Consider the following 21,388-nt stretch of genomic DNA (forward strand, 5'->3'; position numbering starts at 1 on the left):
AGTTTAAATTATATTCAGATGAATATTATTAAAAACATGGAGAACTAAGTAATAAAATATTTAACTAAAGTCGATTAGCTGTTTTATGTGTATGTTTAAAATGGAAATACACTTAAGTGACACAGTGTGTTTCCCATTACAGTCAGCTATCTCAAGTTCATGAGATTTCTCCAAAATAGGGTCAATAGACGTATGTTAAAGACAACATATGTATTGAAAGTAGCAATTTTATTTGAGTTAAAATTATTTACAAAAACCCAAAGACATACTTCATGAAACTGGTACAAACTATTTTTTCCTGCCGTTGGCTTTTGCTCCAAAGATCACAGCTGAGAAATACTGTATAAAATAAAAATAGGATTGGATTCAGAAAAGTACTCTACTGTTCTAATTTCCAATTGGTAGTATTTACAGAAATATTTACAATGGAAAAAAAGGTTACTTTAAAACTTTAGTTAATTTGCAAGTCAGCCTCAAGTACCCTAAAATGCAGAGTTCTCTGAGGGTTACACACGAATGCACTGCAGTTGGTGAGGTGATATCTCCCGCACCACCTCCCCCCACCAAAATCTGCATCTCTATCAGTGCTTGACAATTAGTTATTATTTAAAAAACAAAACAAAACAAAAAAACTGTTAAACACTGAGGTAAATCAATTCTCAAATGATTACCAGTGTAACAGAAAAATGTAGTTCGCCCTGATTGTTCTCACCCAAATGTTTTAAAATATTCCTTAGCATCTGTCACAAGTCAGTTTTACCAAAAATGTTCTTTTTCCTAAATCCAATGATTAATAAATATCAATGTATTTTAAAATAATTAAAAAAACATATCTAACTAATTTAATTTTATGGGTATCATTTACCAATATACTTTTAAAATAGTTTGCTAAGCTAGATTTTATACTCAGGGCAAATACAGTCTCCATCGTTCCCATGTTACACTGGCATACTATGTTCTTAAAAGGTGATGGGTAGGGGTTGGGGTGGGTAGAAGGAAGAAGAAAACAATTTGCCTGGAATCAGTTACTTCCTCATAGATTTCCCAACAATCTGCATTATCAAAAATAGGAAGACAATAGAAGGCAGCCACTGCATTAAAAAACATTACAGCTGGCACTGATACAAGAGCCCCGATTTGTCACTTTATACAAGGAAATAACAAAGTCTAAATGGGTAAAAATTAGACTTTTAGCTATTTTCCCCAATACACACCAAACTAATATTTTTATGGCTTCAAGTTTCACAAATCCAATGAAGAAACATGATGTAACTACCTGAAAGGTATTTAAAAGTATTAATGAAACAGATCTCTGGAAAGCCTGTATTCAGGCCCAACTGATAAAAATAAAAAAATAAGTATAACCAGTGGTCTGAACAGTAACTAACACAAGAAAAATTTGCAATGTTGTGAAATTAAATCTATAAAGGTTTTGTGTGTTCCATAACTGTTTCTCAAACAACAACTGTTCTATGAACAAAGAATCTGAATGAAAAAAGGGTCTTCTCTAAACCAGCAATTTAAGGCTTTGCGCTTATGCAATTGATCCTGTCACTCTATAGAAGAATATACACGTTATCTGGAAACATGAATTCCACATTGGTGTTTTAGCTTCCTTATATTTATTGTATTGAACATTAGAAAATATATCTAGAGAGCCCTCCCTCAAAACTTAATAATGTTCCAAGAGCCTCCCTAGCATTATAAGTGTAAACTACCCTGGGTTTGTCTATTTTGCTTACTCCTTTAACAGGGCACATCATCTTATATAATATTCCCTCAAACTGTTACTTGTTTTCTTGTGTCTATAGTTAATGACACATTATTATGGTATGATATCGAATATGATCGTGGTCTCAAAAGTGAAAAATAGTTCAATAACCCAAACCTAATCAAGAATAAAAAAATATACTATTAATCCCTTGTATCTTTGGATTCCATCTAATTCTAAATATAGACAGTAGTTCAGGGAACAACAACCAAAAAATTCACAAAATTATTAAAAGCTTTATTTACGATTGGAATCATTCAACAAAAAAGCAAAAGCAAATGAGCCTGAAAAAGGAACTAAGCTGTTGTCTAGAATGTCCTCAGAACATTCAATACCTCAGTAGCTAAGCTGCCTTTGCACCTGGCTGGCATGACAACAGTGGCTCAACATACACAGCAGTTGCACTAACAGCAGCACAAACTCTCCCCTTAAAACTTGCCCAGAATAAAGCAAGAAAACAAGGGGAGGATATAAACTCTGCCAAAGTAAATGTATTTAAATACTGCATGGAATTGTTAACAGCCTGAACCTTTTCCCTCATTTTTGATAGTTGCAGATTGATGTAGTAACTGTCATTAAGCAAATGCAGAATGCATGACGAAGAAATCAGGTGGTCTTAAAAATCCAAACACGAATGATACTGATGAATGTTCCTGGTATATCTTCAAGGACTTCTTTCATGACTTTTCTTTGTCTATGGATAGCTCCAGCATTACTGAGCACCTGAAGCGAAGGTAAAGCAGCTAGCAATGTTCCAAATATTCAATCACTCTAGAGATAGATTTCTGGCCTGTTGTTCCAACAGCACACTGAAAAGGGGGTGAAGGGAGAAGGAAGCAACAGTTAATATTTAACATAATTTCAAAAATATTAAATCAAAGTTTAACTCCTTTAGGTTTACTAAAGCTGAATACTACAAACTGCACTAAGATTTAACTATGGTTTTGATAATGAAGTATTTTGCCATATAATGCAAAAATTATACTGAAGAAATAGAACACAATTATCAAAATTAACCCGTTGCACTCAGATGTTCCCTCTGAGGGAGCATTGTAAATCTAGCAAACCATTTCAATGTCCCCTCTCAGGACACATAGAGATTGCTGGTGATTATACAGGACAAATTTGCACAAGTGCACATTTTTTTAAAAAATATATGTTTCCTTGAAATTTTCCATTTAAATTACACAAAAAAGCAAATATATACTGAGATGGAATATATACTGAGATATACATTTTAAAAATCAGCTGGTGTTATACAGAAAGAGAATGTGCGAAGTTATATAGAAATATACAAAAAAGTTATATGGAATGTATGAAGTTATATAGAGAATGTGTGAAGTGCTTTCACAGTGGTGCACAGACTGGACAATAAATTATGTATTATTAAAGTGGGAGGAAGAAAATGAAACTGTATTATCTGCTCAAAAAGAAAAACACCAGGTGGAAGACATCAAATATATTACACAAAATGTATCAAAGAACCTTCAATGCATATGATTGTTTTGCATGTTACCACATATTAGAAACACATAAAACAGCAATCCCCAACCTTTTTGGCATCAGGAACCTGTTTCATGGATGCACAACCTAGATCCCTCACATGTGTAATTCACAATAGGGTTTGCACTCCTGTGAGGACCCAATGCCACTGCTGATCTGACCGAAGGCAGAGCTCACTTGCCCACTGCTCACCTTTTGCTGTGCAGCCCAGTTCCTAACAGGCTGAGGACTGGTCTGTGGCCCATGGGTTGGTAACCCCTGACATAAGATATAAAATTCTGACTTTTTGTCATGAATAAGTTCCTCAATGTCTAAAATTCCATTTTAAGTCAAATATCATTATGATAAAATAATTGGTCCCAAAGCTATACTATTTAATATGAAACTTCAAGTTGTACAAATCCAAAGAACAAAAATGATGTAACCACCTAAAAGGTATTTAAAAGTATTAATGAAACAGATCTCTGGAAAGCCTGTATTCAGGCCCAATTGATAAAAATTAAAAAATAAGTATAACCAGTGGTCTGAACAATAACTAACATAAAAAAAATTTGCAATGTTGTGAAATTAAATCTATAAAGGCTTTGTGTGTTCCATAACTGTTTCTCAAACAACAACTGTTCTATGAACAAAAAGTGCAGTCAAGTTGCTGGTAGGTGATCACAAAATGTCTCTGAATACAATGGAGTTAATACTTGTTAATTTATTGAAACTAATAATTAATATTAATTAAAATTAACCACTGCTATCACTCACTAAGGGTAGTTTTATTCTACTGTCAATGTATTATACGTAAAACCACATAAACTGCAGTAAAAGCTACTTACAGTAAGATTCATGAAGCTCAAAAATTTTTTTAACATCTCTGTCATGATTGAAAAGTCTCCTTCTGGCAGATATTCCCGCACAGTGGTTACATTGATCTGAGGAAACAGATCAAAGAAATATTGGTCAGCTTACAGAAAACATGAGACTGTAGTTTGTATAGTGTTGTTAGTCTTGGCACACATCCTGTTGCAAAGCCCTACAAGACTCTTGGAACGCCTTAATTATTTCTTTTCACATTCACTCCGCAGTCCATTTCCTACTTCCTCATCCTCAAGAACAAAGGAAAAAAGTAAAGCTGCCGAAGGCTACAAAGTGTGCATATTTACTTTTATAAATGCAAAGAAAAGGGCACGGAATAACTATTGAATTTGTGTGTGTAGGGGGGAATGTTATACTTGAGAATATATTCATAGAGCTGCTCATGAACTAAAAAGATCAAACAATTTTTTGCAAGCTTCACAAGTGAATTCAACTAACTGTGTAGGACAGGAATTAACTAGATTTTACTACATTTTTCCAAAGGTACTCTAACCTCATCTATAATAAAGAGATTCTCATATAATACCAAGAGAAGACAATAAGGTATTTCCCTTCACTAACAGCAAGAAGCAGTTAAACTATATATAAACCAATCTATTATAAGGAAAAATATTGCATTACTGGAAAAATATTATATGACCTGCTTTAAAAAACTGTTCTAGGTCATTGCCTTGCTAGACTCTGGTGTGGCCATGTGCTCTTTGAGCTATGGCAGTCACCACGCTCCTTGGCTTTGACCCCCTCCCCCATCTTGGGGAGGTACATCTTCTTTCTCCCTTCTCTCTCTCTAATTTACTTTTAAATAAACTTTTCTTTCTTTAAAAAAAAAAAACTGTTCTATTTCATTATATTCTAAAAGATGCTTTAAAAGCTTCAGTAAGAATAAAAAGAAAAGCTCTTCTAAGAAGGTTTACCTAAAAGTACACAAAAGAAAGTATGCTGCCCCAAGTTTGGAAACAAAGTAAAGGGTAAATAGAAGCTTCCCATTTGACTTTTGTTATTGAGGGCAAAAAAGGAGAGACTACTACTTAGAAATTTAATCACAGTCCGGTCTCTCTTTTTTCTAGTCCTTCACCAGAGTACTTTTGACATTATAAAGCAGCAAAATAATGACATAAATACAGCTTCAGCGAAGATTTAATCAGAACACTGCTAAAGCAACCATGTGCTAAAGGTATGCAGTATCAATCATGGTCAATCAAACTGAGCCTCCTCACAGTGGTGGGCAGACTGGTAGCTATGGTGTCTCTGGAGAACTGCTAAGTAGAAAAGGATACCTCTGATAATATAGGAATAAATGATTAGCTCCTATGTTTTGGATAAAAGTCCCACATTAATCCAAATCAAACCACTCTCTGTCAACACATTACAGAATGCAACATATCCAGTAGCTGAGTCAATGGCAAGGACAGTTATAGCAATTATTTTAAACAGAGTGCAGCAGGTACAAAAAGAAAAGGCATGATACAGCATGGCCTATTTGGAAAATTTAAGAACTATCTAAGGTATACATTAGGTTTGGAAATTAGAGAAGTAGTCTTAAGTTTGGGGTCTTGTAGCACTTTAAGCAAAATCACTGTTCCTTTAAAAACGACGAACCAAAAGACGCCAAGAGAGGTTACGTGATTCAGAGCATATGCTCTGAAGGAAGTTAGCTCTGGTGGCAGTATGCAAGATTCTAGGAATGGAGAGAGGCAAGAGGGCAGGAAGAGCACTGAGGAGACCAACCTTTGTAACACACCAGACACAAAGTGGTAAGAAGTCATGGTGGGCAAATGAAAACGAGAACAGACCACAAAGCAGCATTTACTGCATACAACCCACCTGCTTTCTTGTCTATCTCTCCCACTGACACATCAGGCAAAGCAATTTCCCTTATGTTTTGTGGTATCAGTTAGCTTTATGGGGTTAAACAATGCTCTTCAAGGCAACAAACACATCTGGGGCTGTATGAATTCACAACATTTCCCCACAACTTAAGAACCACATCTCTTTAGAAACAAGATAGATACAACAAATAGGACTTTTTTTGGGGGGGTCAGAATGTCACTCTGTCACCCAGGCTGGAGTGCAGTGGTGCAATCACAGCTATCACGGCTTTGACCACTTGGGCACAGGCAATCCTTTATCCTCAGCCTCCTGAGTAGCTGGGACTACAAGCTCGTGCCACCATACCTGGCTGTATTTTTGTAGAAAGGTCTCGCCATGCTGCCCAGGGTGGTCTCAAACTCCTGGGCTCAGGCAATCCTCCCACCTTGGCCTCCCCAAGTGATGGGATTACAGGCGTGAGCAAATGGGAATTAACATGAAAAAGATGGCCCAAGATAAATCACACATGGTAATAAAACAATTTCAAGAACCATTATGTAAAAAAGAACATGATTAAATATGATTAAATCTGGTGTGTACAAAACAGAATCTTTAAGTATTCTGTCCACTGCTTTTATTTGAGCCTGCCTCTTCCTCCTCCTTCCCTTTGTGTGACATAAGTTTCTCACTGCTTTAAATATCTTGTCCCTGGAAATAAGGAAAAGGGCTGACTTAAAGAGGTTAGGAAAGGGAAATAAAGACCTTGTAGGTCTCTGATAAGATGATGGTAAGAACTTTGGTCTTGACCCTAAAAGCAGTGGTGCCTGGAGTGGCCCCACGAAGTAGGCTGGCGTTAGATTGACTACAAAGTAGACAAGAATGAAAATAAAAGGCAAAACTAGACAGCAAAAATGAGAAAATGTGGGTGGGTAGAGGTATTCAGGCACAAGGAGCCAGCATGAGTTACCCCCAAATGAAGCCATTCATTTACCATTGTTTTTTATTTATTTAGAGTTGAGGTGTCACTCTGTCTCCCAGGGTGGAGTACAGTGGTACAATCATGGCTTACTGCAACCTCGAAAGCCTGGGATCCAATAATCCTCCTGCCTCAGCCTCCTGAGTAGCTGAGACTAAAAGGTGTGAGTCACTGTGCCTAGTTCCATTTATCATTACTCTTTCCTTCCTCCAATCCTCTAGCTTCAAAAAGAGAGATAGCCCTTGCTTCCTACTGAAGCTGACCCTTCCTGCTACAGATCTCTCATCTTTCTTGTCCCCTAATGCCTTTGCTCCTAAGGGAAAAGTCTCCCCTTCATTTTAAAATCTGGCTCTACTACTGGACTTTCCAATTTAAAATATACACCTGTCATCAACAGGGGTACCTGCATAATGAATATTTGTATACCTAACCCTGAATTGTACTTCACATCTTCAAAATTAAAAATTTTTTAAAAATACACCTGAGTCCCCCATTTTTATAGGAACACTCACAACAACTCTGCCATCCCCTTCATATACTGTTTTACTCCTCATGTTTCTTTTTCCCATGGCAGCAGACTGCCCCAATAACCATCCACTCACAGTAATTCCATTTTTCTGGCCAGTGACTGATTCAGACAAAAGCATGTGACCCAGTGCTGGCCAAGATTAAGGGGGAAGTCTACTTGATAAGACATGGGGAGTGGTGTAGAATCACAGGGGGAAGAGAAACATACAGGAAGAGGCACCTACTACTGCTAGACATTGTTTAACTTGAGGACAAGACAGCATGTGGAGGACAGCAGTTTAAAGACAGAAATGATATGAGTCCCTCGTGATATCTTTGAGGCACTGAAATAACCCAGGAATTAGACTTTGCTATCTTGTTTAAGCCAGCTGAGTGTAGGTTTTATACTATCCGTTCTTTTGCTACAACCAAACGAATCTGAATGAATTTATCCACCAAAGAGGAGCTACCCTTCAGACCTAATAAAGTACTCCTAACTTGGGATATAACTTGAAAAGCTCAACAAATATTTGAAAATTTAAAAAATGACATGCTATTTTGTGTTCTCACTTGCACGTGGGCTCTAAACATTAGCCACATTATCAAAAGGGAGACCGCCAGTCACTAGGCACTGCAATGGGAGGGAGGGTGGGAGAAGGGTGTGGGGCATGAAACAACACAAAGGGTACCTGGCCTAGTTTCTAGGGGAGTGAGGGCCAGTCAGAAGCCTAAACTTCACCCGTATGCAATCTGTTTATGTAGTTAATCCTCACTTGTACCCCACAACTCTATAATAAAATAAAAGAAAGAAAATGCAATTTTAACTTAATTTCATGTAAATAAATCTTCTTTCTTCATGAGACTAAAAGCACTCTGAATAGCTTGTTTTTTACATTTGGATGTTCTTGTATCTTAAACAGCCTAGCTCTGAAAGGCACATCAGTTCTAATAAAGCTATACAGACTAACAATTCACTTTTAAAAAGTGAAAACAATTTATTTCACTGCAAGCGTTACTTAGTAAAACCTGTATTAAAAGCAAAAAATCTAGCCGGGCTCGGTGGCCCATCCCGTAATCCCAGTGCTTTGGGAGGCTGAGGTGAGTGGATTGCCTGAGCCCGCGGATTCGAGACCCACCTGGGCAACTTGGCGAGACCTCATTTCTACAATAAATTAAAAAATTAGGCGGGCATGGTAGCACACGCCTGTAGTTTTGGCTACCTGGAAGGCTGAGGCAGAAGGATGGCCAGAGCCCAGCAGGCCAAGGCTGCGGTGACCGGGGCATGCCACTGAACTCCAGTCTGGGAGACAAAGTGAAACTTCAACTCAAAAAAAAAAAAAAGTGAAAAAACTTGTCTAATATGTTAAAAAAAAAAAAAAACTCTAAACAAGTTTATTCTCTTTCCAATATAGATTTTACTAAGTAAGATTTTTACTTAAAACTATGTAATTTAAAGACAACTACTGGAAATGTTAAGACATTTTCTTGTCATTTTTCTTCCGTAGGAAAGAAATTGTTTAAACAATCCTATAACCAGTCAATGACCTTTCTGAAATAAAGTAGATATAAATGGAAAAATATTAAATAAGTGAAATAGGTAATAGTATGAAGTTGTTACACTAGAATCTTTTGAAGATATATAAAACATAACTAAACTATTTACTTACTGGACTTTCCTGGCAGAGACACCCGAGAAGTAGTGCTGTGTAGGAGGCCACGATGCAATCCTCCATGTGTTTGCCAGCATGCTGAAGGGCTGAGAATGTTTAAGAATTATAACAGTATATCAGTTAGCACAAACATCACAAAATCAATTATTCTGTTATCTTTTCTCTAAAACTGTTAAACATCAACAAATGGTGCTAGAAAAACTGGATATTCACAGATGAATATTAATAGAAAATGTAATAGGGACCTATAAACCATAAACCTCTTAGTTAAATCTTCTGTGTTGCAAAGGACATCATTAACAAAATGAGGCCGGGCTTGGTGGCTCAGCCTGTAATCCTGCACTTTGGGAGGCCAAGGCAAGTGGATTGCCTGAGCCCGCAGGTTTGAGACCTGCCTGGGCAACTTGGCGAGACCTCATCTCTACAATAAATCAAAAAATTAGCCGGGTGTGGTAGCGCGCGTCTGTAATTCTGGCTACTTGGAAGGCTGAGGCGGAAGGACCGCCGGAGCCCAGCAGGTCGAGGCTGCGGTGGCCAAGAGCGGCCATTGCACTCCAGTCTGGGTGACAGAGTGAGATTCCAACTCAAAAAAAAAAAGAAAAGACAACAAACAGAATGGAAGAATATACTTGTAAATTCTGTATGTCATAAGTGACAAGTATCCAGACTATATAAAGAATTCTTACAACTCAACAACAAAAAGCCAAACAATTCAATTAAAAACTGCGCAAAGGACATGAAGAGTCATTTCTTTAATGAAGATATACAAATGGCCAGTAAGCACATGAAAAGATGTTCAACATCATTAGTTAACAGGAAACTGCAAATCAAGATACCATGAGATAACACTTCACACCCACTAGGATAACTAAAAAATTTTTACAAGACAACGTGGAACCCTCATATACAAGGGGGGAGCCCAAAAAAGCCCGGAATTATCTTTTGGAGGGCAAGCCCCTTATAACACAGGCTTCCCCTAAGTGTTCTAGGAACCCACTGGCATCAGTATACCAGCTAGTATTGTTATAAGAGGCTGCATTCAGCTTCAGTGAATTTTTCTGAAGATTCTTTCAACACAGTTGCCCATTTCATGATGGGAGATTTATGAGTACACCTACCCACACTGCCCTGAGTGTTCAGCAGTTTTTGACCAAAAACAGCATGACCCCTATGCCACCCTCCCTATTCACCCAATCTTGCCCCAAGCAACATTTTTTTGATTCTCCAATGTGGAAGACGTGAAACAAAAAATGGCAGAATCACTAAAAAGCACCAAAATTGACGACTTCAAAAGCTGTGTGGAGCAGTGGAAAAAGTGTCTCAATGGGTGTATTGTATCAAACAAAGAGTACTTTGAAGGTGACTGAAGTTTAAACATGTAAGAATAAATATACAATTTTTAACAAATAAATTTCAGATATCTTTGTGTGTCCCCCCATATGTCTACATAAAATGTGTACGTAATTGTTCACAGTAGCATCATTCATAATAGCTAAAAAGTAGAAACTACCCAAATGTCCATATATGAAAAAATGGATAAACAAAATGTAGTATAACAATACTATTGTATGGACTATAATGGCTGTAATAAGGAATACAGTACTAACACATGTTGCATCATGGATGAACCTTGAAAACGTTCTGCAGATTGAAAGAAACCAGTCACAAAAGGTCACATATTGTATAACTCCTTTTATATGAAATGTCCAAAATAAGCAAATCCAAGAAACGGAAAGTAGATTAGTGGTTGCCAGTGACTGGGGGAGGGGAAAATAAGGGCGATGGTTGCTAATAAGTACGGGGTTCCTTTAGGGGTGATTAAAAATATTTTGAATTAGATGGTGGTGATGACTGCACAACCTTGTGAATACACTACTTGTGAAGAACTATTGAATTATTAATTTTAAAAGAATGCATTTTATAGTATGTGAATTCATCTTAATAAAGCTGTAATTTAAAAACAAACTGCTAAACAACCAAACATATCATTATGCCAAAGAAACCCATCAAAACCTAGCAAAAAAAAAAACTGAAAAAGGAACAGAAATTTCTTACCATATCAGAATTATTGATTTTAGATTTGAAGAGGAGTTAACAGAAAGAGAACAGTCTCAAAATGACAAATTGCTGGGGTCTGCTTTCTAGCTAGGTGAGGCTGAACACGTAACAGTGGTCCCTCTGTATCCGTGGGGGCTGGTTCCAGTATGCCAACCAACACCTCTCTGATATCAAAATCCAAGGATGTGCAAGTCCTTATCATAAATAATGTTATATTTGCATATAACCTATACATACATTCTCTGGTATACTTTTAAATCATCTCCAGATTATTTTAAATGCTCAATACAATGTAAATATTATGTAAATAGCTGCATTACTGGATTATTTTTAAACCTGTTATTTTTTACTGTCACATTATTTTTGACTTTTCTCTCCCTAAATATTTTTTATTTTCTGTTAGCTGACTCTGTATATGCAGAATCCACAAATATGAATACAGAGGATTAACTGAATTTAAATATCATAACTTTAGTGACATAAAACTACAAAAATGGTTATTTTGCTCAACTTGCATGAACAACAAAATAAATGCAACAATTCCTGACAACAGTAAATACTCAATAAAGGTGTGATCAGTGAAGATTACTTCCAGTATATTTCTTACTGTGTCTGGCAATTAGCACTTATCCATTGAGAATTATTACTGTAAGAAGATGTTGGTTTAAAGTGAAGCTGATAAAACATTTCAAAAATTCAAAACTAAAAAAACCATCTTGTGCGGCTGCTTCTCTTCACAGATGAGTAAAACAAGGCGGGCCCAGAAAGAAAAAGAGACTTAACAGAATCTTTTCCATCACTAGCATGCCTGCCACTGACATCACCTGTTTTCGAGTATTAAAGCTTGTCTGGATTGAACTAGAGAGGTCCTAGAGTATTAGATAGATTAAAACAATCTATGAATTAAAATGGTTTCAAGAAAAAAGCACAATCAAACCATTATTCTCAATTTGAATACCCTATTCAAAATGAATATACCTTTATTGAGGTCAAGTTCTTCATCATCCTCCTCCTTCTTATGTTTCTCTTCTGTACCATCAGTCTTTTCCGTTGATACCCACTGTATTTCTCCACTGGTTTCCTGCCACTCTCCACTCTTATCATGCTGAGTGGTTGGAGCATCTTTGATCAACTCATCTGTTTTACTTTCTGCCAACTGGGCTGCCCGTTCTCGCTCAAGAAATAGCTGATAAAAATTATTTTTGAAGATCATTAAAAAGAGATCACCTACTGACATGCCTATACCCAAATACAAGGTTTTGATTGCTTTAAAATATATTACTAACTCTAAGAAGAAGGTTGTCTCCTAAAAAGAATATACGTAAAAACTTTTTCTCTACATCCCGTTGAAAGCCAAAACAAAAGTATAAATATTGCTGGGATTCAGTCAAGTAATCTACTAATATGCAAAAAACACAAAACTTAATTTAAAAAAAAAAACAAGCAGACTGGATTGATTAACTGGAAGGAAGGATATTGACTAAAACAAGCTATTGGGGGAAAGGAACACGAGTTCTTTCAAAGAAATTTAAAGAGATTATCAGTAAAAGTAAAAAGAAAAAGTTCTCAGAACCAAATCTCAATTAACATTTTTAGGTTTTTTTAGTTTTTTTTTTCACCAATGGAAGTTCGCAGTGAAAATTATAAGTCAAAATAGAATACACTAAACTCCTTGGCTTCACTTTATTTTCCCTATGCTAGTACAGTGCTGAACACATAGAAAGCACTGAGTATACTCACTGACATGATTTGAGAAACGCTCCAAGTTATTAGAAAGAACTACCTGAACATCGAATGCTAAGCAGACCTCAAAAACTTGCTGAGTATAAAGAAGAGGACACACAAACTTGAAAGAGAATGTATATAATATTCTTGGCAAATTAAAATTTAAGCTTTTAGGCTGGACTCACACCTGCAATCCCAGCACTTTGGGAGGTAGAGGCAAGAAGATTGAGCCCAGGGGTTTAAGACCAGCCGGAGCAACTAGGTGAGACCTTGTCTCTACAATAAATCCAGAAATTAGCTGGGCTAATTTTTAGGGAGGGGATGGGGGAAAAAAGGAAGGGGGGAAGGGAGGGAAGGGGGAAAAGGGAAGGGAAGGAAGGAAGGCAGGCAGGCAGGCCAAAAGAGGTAGCTAAAGAATTAGCAAGGGCTTTGGAAAAATAACAAGAGTTGTCCATTACTGTTTCTGGACATGTAAAAAATGCCATTAAATGACAAACAGTGTCTAAGAACCTGTTCAACTGGTAAAAATGATGGCAAGAGAATGAAGAAATAGGACTCACACAGTTTTGGGGGCAAGTACTCGAGGGCAGAGGAAGTATGTGTTTTGTGATGAGAGTGGGAAGAGTTGAACATATCAATTTAAATATAGCATCCTATATTCTGACACAATTTCTAAGCTTAGAAACTACTCCACAGAAATACTTTGGAAAGTATGGCTCAAGATTTAGGTACTAAGTACTTATTTCTGTAACTTCTGTATCAAAAGAAAGCCACAAAAGCAAAAAAACAAAAACAAAAAACCACAAAGCAAAGTATATCAGTAGAGGACTGGTTAAATAAACTACTGAATGGTTTGCAGTCATTACAAAGAATTAGATAAACCTATGTGCTGAAATAAAAAGTTTATGAAGCTGGGCACGGTGGCTCATGCCTATAATCCCAACACTTTGGGAGGCAGAAGCAGGAGGATTGCCAGAGCCCAGGGGTTTAAGACTAGCCTGGGCAGTGTGGTGAGACCTCATCTCTACAATTAATTAAAAATTTAGCTGGGTGAGGCGGCATGTGCCTATGGCCTAGCTATATGGAAAGCTAAGGCAGAAAGATCACCCTGAGCCTAGCAGGTCGAGGCTGCGGTGACCATGATCATGTCACTGCACTGTGAGACTCCAACTCAAAAATAAATAAATAAACTCATAAATACAAAGTAAGCAAAAAGCAGCATACACTAATCACTAGTAAGATTCTGTTTATGTAAAAACCACTGCACATTTATTTTGACACATACATAAACAATAACTTCTCAGGACAGACATTAAACTATTATAAATGGTAACTTTCTAGGAAACAGACTATGTATTATAAACCTTTATGAAAGTGATTTGTTTTTACTATGTATGTGAATTATTTATTTTTAAAGTAAACAAATCCATTTTTCAAAGTAGTTAGAAGGAGAACAGCTATAAAGAGTAAAACTCATGGCAGTAATCAAAACTATCTAGTTTGAAAAATTACTGGTTTAAGATTTATCAGTAGTATAAAGGATATATATTTGAACATGGATTTTTCCACAATCTTTGAATACTAGAATTAAGAGCCATTTCTTGATATTTAAAATAACTGGTGAGTACAAGGCAGTACAGTTTTCTAAAATGAGAGTAACAGAACCTATCACACAAAAGATATCACAATCTAAAAATAAAAACTTTAGACTGATTTAAAACCATAGCAGGTAAATGGAAGTCAGACATGATACAGGAGTCCTTGAAGGACAAGCAGCTTCTCTAACACTTAATGAAAAAGAATAATACTGGAATTGACATTCCTAGGTCAGTCAGACACCATAGGAAAATGAGACTATCCCTAAATTAACAACTCAAAAACAGGGGTCTCCTACTGTGTGGGGGTAGCGTCTATAAATTAAGTCCTATTATGTGAAAAATGCAGATCAATCATCTCTCTCTTCAAAAACAACTCCTGAGGTCATTGATGGTATGTTTTTATCCATTTGCACAAAAGTCAAGTTTTAAAAGGCAGGGGCCAGAATGACTGAAAAACTCTGGTAAACTGTAGCAATAAAGATACACGCAACAAACCTGGATAGACCTCAAGGGTATATGCTTAGTGAAAAAAGTCTATCTGAAAATGTTACATATTGTAGAATTCCATTTACATAACATTCTCAAAAAGATAAAACTGAACAGATTAATGATAAGCTAGAAGACAGAAAGGGCAGGTACACTGGGGGCAGGTAGTACAAGGGAATTCTTATGTGATGATGGTTCTACACCTTAATATAACAGTGAGCATGTGAATTTACACATGCAATAAAATTTCATAAGAGCATGCATGTTACATACACATATAAATAAATGCAGTTTAAAAATGGCAAAACTGAATAAGGTCTGAAGCCTAGTTAACAGTAATGTGCCGATGTCAACTTCTTGGTTTTGATACTGTACTACAGTTATAAAAGATGTCACCCTTACAGTAAGTTAAATAAAGGGTAAATGGGATTCTTTATACTACCATAACTTCCTATAATCATTTCAAAATAAAAAGCTTAAAAACAACAATAAATTATGTAGGAAAGAAATTCTTTTTTTAACAGAAAAATAAATGTCAACAGGGCCTACAAAACCAATGGAAGTATTAAAAAATGTTTAGGCCAGGCTTGGTGACTCAGTCTGTAATCCCAGCACTTTGGGAGGCCGAGGTGAGTGGATTGCCTGAGCCCGTAGGTTCGAGACCCACCCGGGCAACTTGAAAAGACCTCATCTCTACAATAAATAAAAAAAAAAAAAATTAGCCGGGCGTGGTAGCTCGTGCCTGTAGTTCTGGCTACTTGGAAGATTGAGGCGGGAGGATCACCAGAGACCAGCGGGTCGAGGCTGCTGTGGCCAGGAGCGGCCACTGCACTCCAGTCTGGGCGACTGAGTGAGACTCCAACTCCAAAAACAACAAAAAAATTTAATGTTTTTAGCATTAATGAATCACTAATTGTTAACTAAAGGTCAAAAATAGTCTACAATTACAAATTACTGTTAGTAAATCAATGCTGCTGTTTCCTATTACTGTTATTGATAAGTAACAACAATTTATCACTGGTTTCAGATTTAATTTTATATTGTAAATAACTAAGGACTAAAATTTCAAGGCTATTCAGACCGAGTATTCTGAATCCCAGAAAAGCTTAAGGATAACTCCTTACCTATGGTCAACAACTCAACTGACATACTAGAGAAAGATAATGGGAAACACGACTTTATTTTTATTTATTTATTTATTGAGATGGAGTCTCACTCTGTTGCCCAGACTGAAGTGCAGTGGCATGCTCCGGGCTACCACAACCTCAACCTGCTAGGCTCCAGCGATCCTTCCACCTCAGTCTTCCAAGTAACTGAAACTACAGCCATGCACTACCACGCCCGGCTAATATTTTTTATTTATTGTAGAAACAAAGTCTTGCCAAGTTGCCCAGGCTGGTCTCGAACCGGCGGGCTCAGGCAGTCCACTTGCCTCAACCTCCCAAAGTGCTGAGCCACCGAGCCTGGCGAAAATATGACTTTAAAAAGCTCAAAGAACTTGTCTCGTCCCACAATTTCCCATACTGGCCTCTCTATCATTTTCCACACTGGGTAAGAAACAGGTAACAAAGAACTTACCATAGGGTCTAACAGAGCTTTGGACACAGATAAGACCAGAAAACAAATGCTGGAGAACTTGAACTGGATGAGATGAGGCTGGATTCCCAATTTGCTTCATTCTCAATCTAATTCATAAAACAAATCTTTGCTTTTTGCTAATAATGCTTAAGGAGTGATTACAATAGCTGAGAAAAACCAGCAGACTAAAAAGACTGCATTCTAAGCCAGCACAGGTCTTACTGGTCTACAGATAAACGGTATCACATTTTTAATTGGTTAAAAATTCTGGCTTCAAATAAAGTTTCATCTTACAAACTGTGAGTATTTAACAATTGGTCAGGTCTAAAAGATACTCCCTACTTCAGCAAAGACATGATTCAAACAAAAGGGGGATGTGGGTAAAAGGCAAGAGAACAAAAAGGTACAAGGGATAAAAGAAGTAGACTAAATCAACAAACTACAGATGTCAGTGTGTTTTTAAGTTGTTGCTTACCTGTACTAAAGCCTGAACAGCATGAACTTGTCCAGCTATCCTTAAACTACCATCTCCTTCTCCACTACAGATGGAAGAATCAAAAGAACATGATGTTTCCATGTTGACAAGACAGTGTCGATTCCGAGCACTATACTCCACTAGATTTATCAGTAGACCTAAGCCCTACAAAAGTTTTAAAAGATGATTATCACAGGTGAGAACTTAAAACAAACGAATACAACATACATAATTTCTACTGGCAGCTGAACACCTGATAATCAGTGTTTTATCATCTGCAAAATGGCTAAAAACCCCTAAGTATGAAAGACACCAGTTCTCCCAAAGAGTCATTTCTTTAGTTTTTAATCACCACTTTCAGTTTTCACATTTTTTATTTTTACATAAGGTCCTTCAAGACTTTCTTTTATACAATATGAGGGGTGTTCAAAAGGAATTCATCAAAACAGCCCGCAATATATTAAACAATTGGTTCTTAAACCCAAAGTAAGGACCAGGTATGCTGGCTCACACTTGGAATCCCAGCACTTTGGGAGACCTATGCGGGAGACCTATCGCTTGAGCCCAGGAGTTTGAGAACAACCTAGACAAGACAGTGAGATCTCATTTCACAAAAAAAGTTTAAAAATTAGCCAGACATGATGATACACATCTGTAGTCCCAGGTACTTGGAAGGTTGAGAGGAAGGATCACCTGAGCCCAGGAGGTCGAGGTTGGAATAAGCTGTGACCATGCCACTCCCCTCCAACCTGGGCGACACAGTGAGACTCTGACTAAAAAATGAGAAACAGGTAAACAAAAAAAACCATCCAAACTAAGATATGCATGTTTCCATCATGTTACAAGATAAAAATACTCATTTCTGAAAGTCATTTCAACTCACCAGTACTCGAATATCAAATCTCTGCTCCTGAGGTAGGTACTTTGGAACCTGAAGCACACAGTTCATCGCTGTGCCTATAAGGCCATCCTGTTCTCCTGTTTTGGTGCTGCCCCACTCTGAATTAAGAAATAAAAATAGAAAAACTGCTAGTGACTCTTCCTTATGACACTAATAACCAATCAATATTAATTAAAATGAGTATTAACTTAGGATTATACAGCTATTTCTCTACTGAAATACACTGTTTTTATTTCTGGGCCAAGCTAGAAGGCTGATTTTAAAAATGTCAACTTTTCAAAGCAGTGTAAACCTATATATAAGTAAGTCAAGTACATTATGGCAGTTAAAAATTACTACACCAAGAACAGAAGAAACAAAGGAGAATGATTTTTTTTTCACATGTAACATTTAATCTTTCAATGAGAAAACAGAGAAATTCATACTTACCATTATCATTAGTTAAATTGAGCAACACTCCAATGATGGCCCTCATGCAGTCTTCCACTGCTTTGCCCACATGGTTAGTTACATTCTGGTGAGGCAGAGGCTTACAGTCAGCTAGGCATATGCTGTCCTCAGCACGGTTGTACTGCTGAATCAGTTCTTCACAATGCTGTAATGCTCTGAAGAGAAAGTAAAATGTGAACTACTATAGTAAATAACAGTTACACAGCAAATTTCTATTTACTTGGACCTAGATGTCAGATTACACTTCATTTTATTTTGAAGGGTCTTGATAATTTAAAAATTTTCTCTAAGGAAAGTTAAAATTAAAAACTCATGGCAGAAGTTTATATCTGTACTACCTACATCTACCACTAGTAAACTCTTTATTTCTAAGAAGTTGCCCTCCATTTTATTGATCTCTCCAATACAACAGACCACAACCCTCCTCCAAACAGGGTAAACCTTTAAGAACTAATGATGGATACTTCTGAAGCTCATTTAGATATTTTTCAATTAGAAAGCCAGCTTTTAACCTGTAGAGAATGTTATATGTTAATATTATATAATAAATAACAGCGTAAAGATAATAATGTAACATAAGCATTAGAGTAAATCATCACTTTTTATTTTAACAATCAATGTGACAGTATAAATCATTACTTTTTAACTCGAGGCAATTCAAGCTGACATGTCTCCTGTTAGTCATCCAAAGGTATGAGCTGTATTCAAGAATTCTCAAGATATTGCCCAAAGTAACAAGGAAATATAGTCCCTAAACAGACCTAGTATTTCTAAAGACTCTTTAAACCATCAAGTCTACTCATTTATTCTTAAGTTCAATACAGATCAAGTAAGCTGACACTGTCAGCTAATTCTTTGTCTATTATATACTACACAAAACTCTGAAACAAATCTGTCCTATATCTCATCTACCACTAGCTCACTTTTAAAACACACACTGAGGAAATTCTATAAGATTCCTAATATTTTACAACCCTTGGGTTAGAAAGGTATTCCTCATGCCTAATCTAAAATAACTTATTCTTCTGATGTTTAGGGATGTTAAATAGAATTACTATGTTGTTACTATATTGATAACTCAACTGTCTTTAGACTGAGCTACATTGTGGCTCTGAAGGCAGCCACAGCATATGCAATTTAATCAGAATTATTTTTTTCAAAGCAGAAATTTGCAAAAAGTTAACTCCATGTGATATTCTGCTGGAGAGGCTAACGGCCAGAGAACTAGGGCAGAGATATCAAGAACTAGGACAGAAGTAGCAGGAAAAGGCTGTTGTAATAAGATAAAACCAGGACTTGAGATATACCTGGGAATTTTACATTCACCGAGGTGACAGCATTAACCTAATTGTGATGAAAGTTGGGGAGGGAGAAGCTACATATAGATCTGAAATAACATATACGGAAAAAGAGCAGAAGAGAACTAGTAAAGTTCATTTACAACAAAAATGAGGACTAAAGCTTAGTGTTTACTATATGCCAAGCACTGTTCTAAGACTTTACATATTAACTAATTTAACTCGTTAATATAAATATATATATTAAATCATTTTCCTATAATAACAATACTAGTGGGTTAGATACAAGTATTAACCCCCTTATAAAAAAAACTTGTAGCAAGTAAATGACTTGCCTGAAGTTTTACAGCTGAAGTTATAAAGCTGTACTCTACACCCAGTCACTCTGGGTTCAAAATTAGCACTCCTAACTTTTGTTCCACAATGTTCTCTAATTCACTGAACCCAACAGAGCATTTTATGGAGGAAGGTAATACAACTTTATCTCCTTTATGGTCAATCCAAGTGCTTTAAATAAGTAATAGTTGTTCATCAATACTAAGAGAAAAACTTACTTAGCTGATGAAACAATAAGTTGTGAATCTTTATATGCTATCAAGTAGCTTTGATTCTCTGGATTATGCACAGTTACCTAAAAGGGAAGAATATGAAATAATTGTGGCAATACATAACTTCCATTTGTTCACATAACATCACACTTTGCCTACTGCTCTAAAAGATACAAAGACGAGGAAGAAACAATCCTTGTCATCTAAGGAAATAACTTCACAACCCACAGGTTGTAGGTATAAGAGAGCTAGTGCTTTATTACAAAATTAAGACATCACTGTTAAAATTGCTCATTCACAATTCATGCATTCTATATATACATTCACTATAATAAATTGCTAAAAACTTTGAAAGTCAGAAAAGAGCAGCGTCCAACTTATAAACAAACTTAATACTTTAAAGTTCACAGGTGGATTCATTTAGAATATATTTTTACAAAGAAATGTCTGCTCTCTAATATACCCAAAATGCTCCAGAAAATGGAAGGAACCATTTCAATTTCATCTATGCCACAAATTTTTCATTCACACTACATTATTTTCTCCACAGATTTTTTTAAAATTCCTAGCCAATCCAACCTGGTCAACAATCTATGCATCCTGAAATTAACTGGCAGTATAAATCCTAATCCATACTGAACTAGGTTATCATTTATAAAAGCCAAGGAACAAAATATACTTACTGTAGTTCATTATCATTCGTCAAAGCCAAATATTCTAACAAGATGTGCCTAGAAACAACCTGACTCAAACAAAAGCTAAATAAACTTACTCATCAACAAACAGTTGCTCCAAGAATACACTGCAACTTCAATCTAGATTAACAAAAGTGAAACTCTAGTGGTATACAAAATATGTGGCAGTCTCTCACACATACAGTTATAATTAAGACTGAATAATTTGGCAATCCTCTTTCGGGTCCCCTCCCACTTGGGAGCTTTTTTGTCTTCTTAATAAACTCCTGTTTTCTCACCACCGCCAAAAAAAGATTGGATAATTTTCCCCAAATAGTTGTCCATACTTACACTTTCTAAAACTCGTAAACATCTCTCTGCTCCCCATAATGAGGCTACTAGTTTCTCTTCATCCTCATCTCTACTTAAATGATCTACACATTCTTTAACTACGTAAAAAGAAACAGAAATAAGTTAGTATTAATCACCTCAAT

The 21,388-nt window shown here is 36.4% G+C and overlaps 1 protein-coding gene across 2 annotated transcripts in view; it reads right to left on the bottom strand.

Annotated features, from left to right (window-relative positions):
* Nucleotides 1-209: 209 nt before the first annotated feature.
* The window catches only part of WAPL (WAPL cohesin release factor), an 84,113-nt gene continuing 62,934 nt past the window's right edge, over nt 210-21,388 (bottom strand). Inside the window, exons 10-18 of one of the 2 annotated variants that reach the window (XM_008060097.2) lie at nt 21,246-21,343; nt 20,227-20,303; nt 18,354-18,529; nt 17,907-18,022; nt 17,024-17,188; nt 12,140-12,347; nt 9,101-9,189; nt 4,102-4,197; nt 210-2,580 (exon numbers count right to left, since the gene is read on the bottom strand). In XM_008060097.2, the coding sequence (XP_008058288.1) occupies nt 2,515-2,580; nt 4,102-4,197; nt 9,101-9,189; nt 12,140-12,347; nt 17,024-17,188; nt 17,907-18,022; nt 18,354-18,529; nt 20,227-20,303; nt 21,246-21,343 (1,091 nt within the window). In that variant the 3' untranslated portion in view covers nt 210-2,514. The remainder of the gene's footprint in view (nt 2,581-4,101; nt 4,198-9,100; nt 9,190-12,139; nt 12,348-17,023; nt 17,189-17,906; nt 18,023-18,353; nt 18,530-20,226; nt 20,304-21,245; nt 21,344-21,388) is intronic. The other variant, XM_021713401.1, reaches the window with a different exon arrangement.

The sequence above is a fragment of the Carlito syrichta genome, unplaced genomic scaffold (genome assembly GCF_000164805.1).
Source record: "Carlito syrichta isolate Samal-C Ts95f unplaced genomic scaffold, Tarsius_syrichta-2.0.1 Scaffold304516, whole genome shotgun sequence".
NCBI lineage: Eukaryota > Metazoa > Chordata > Mammalia > Primates > Tarsiidae > Carlito > Carlito syrichta.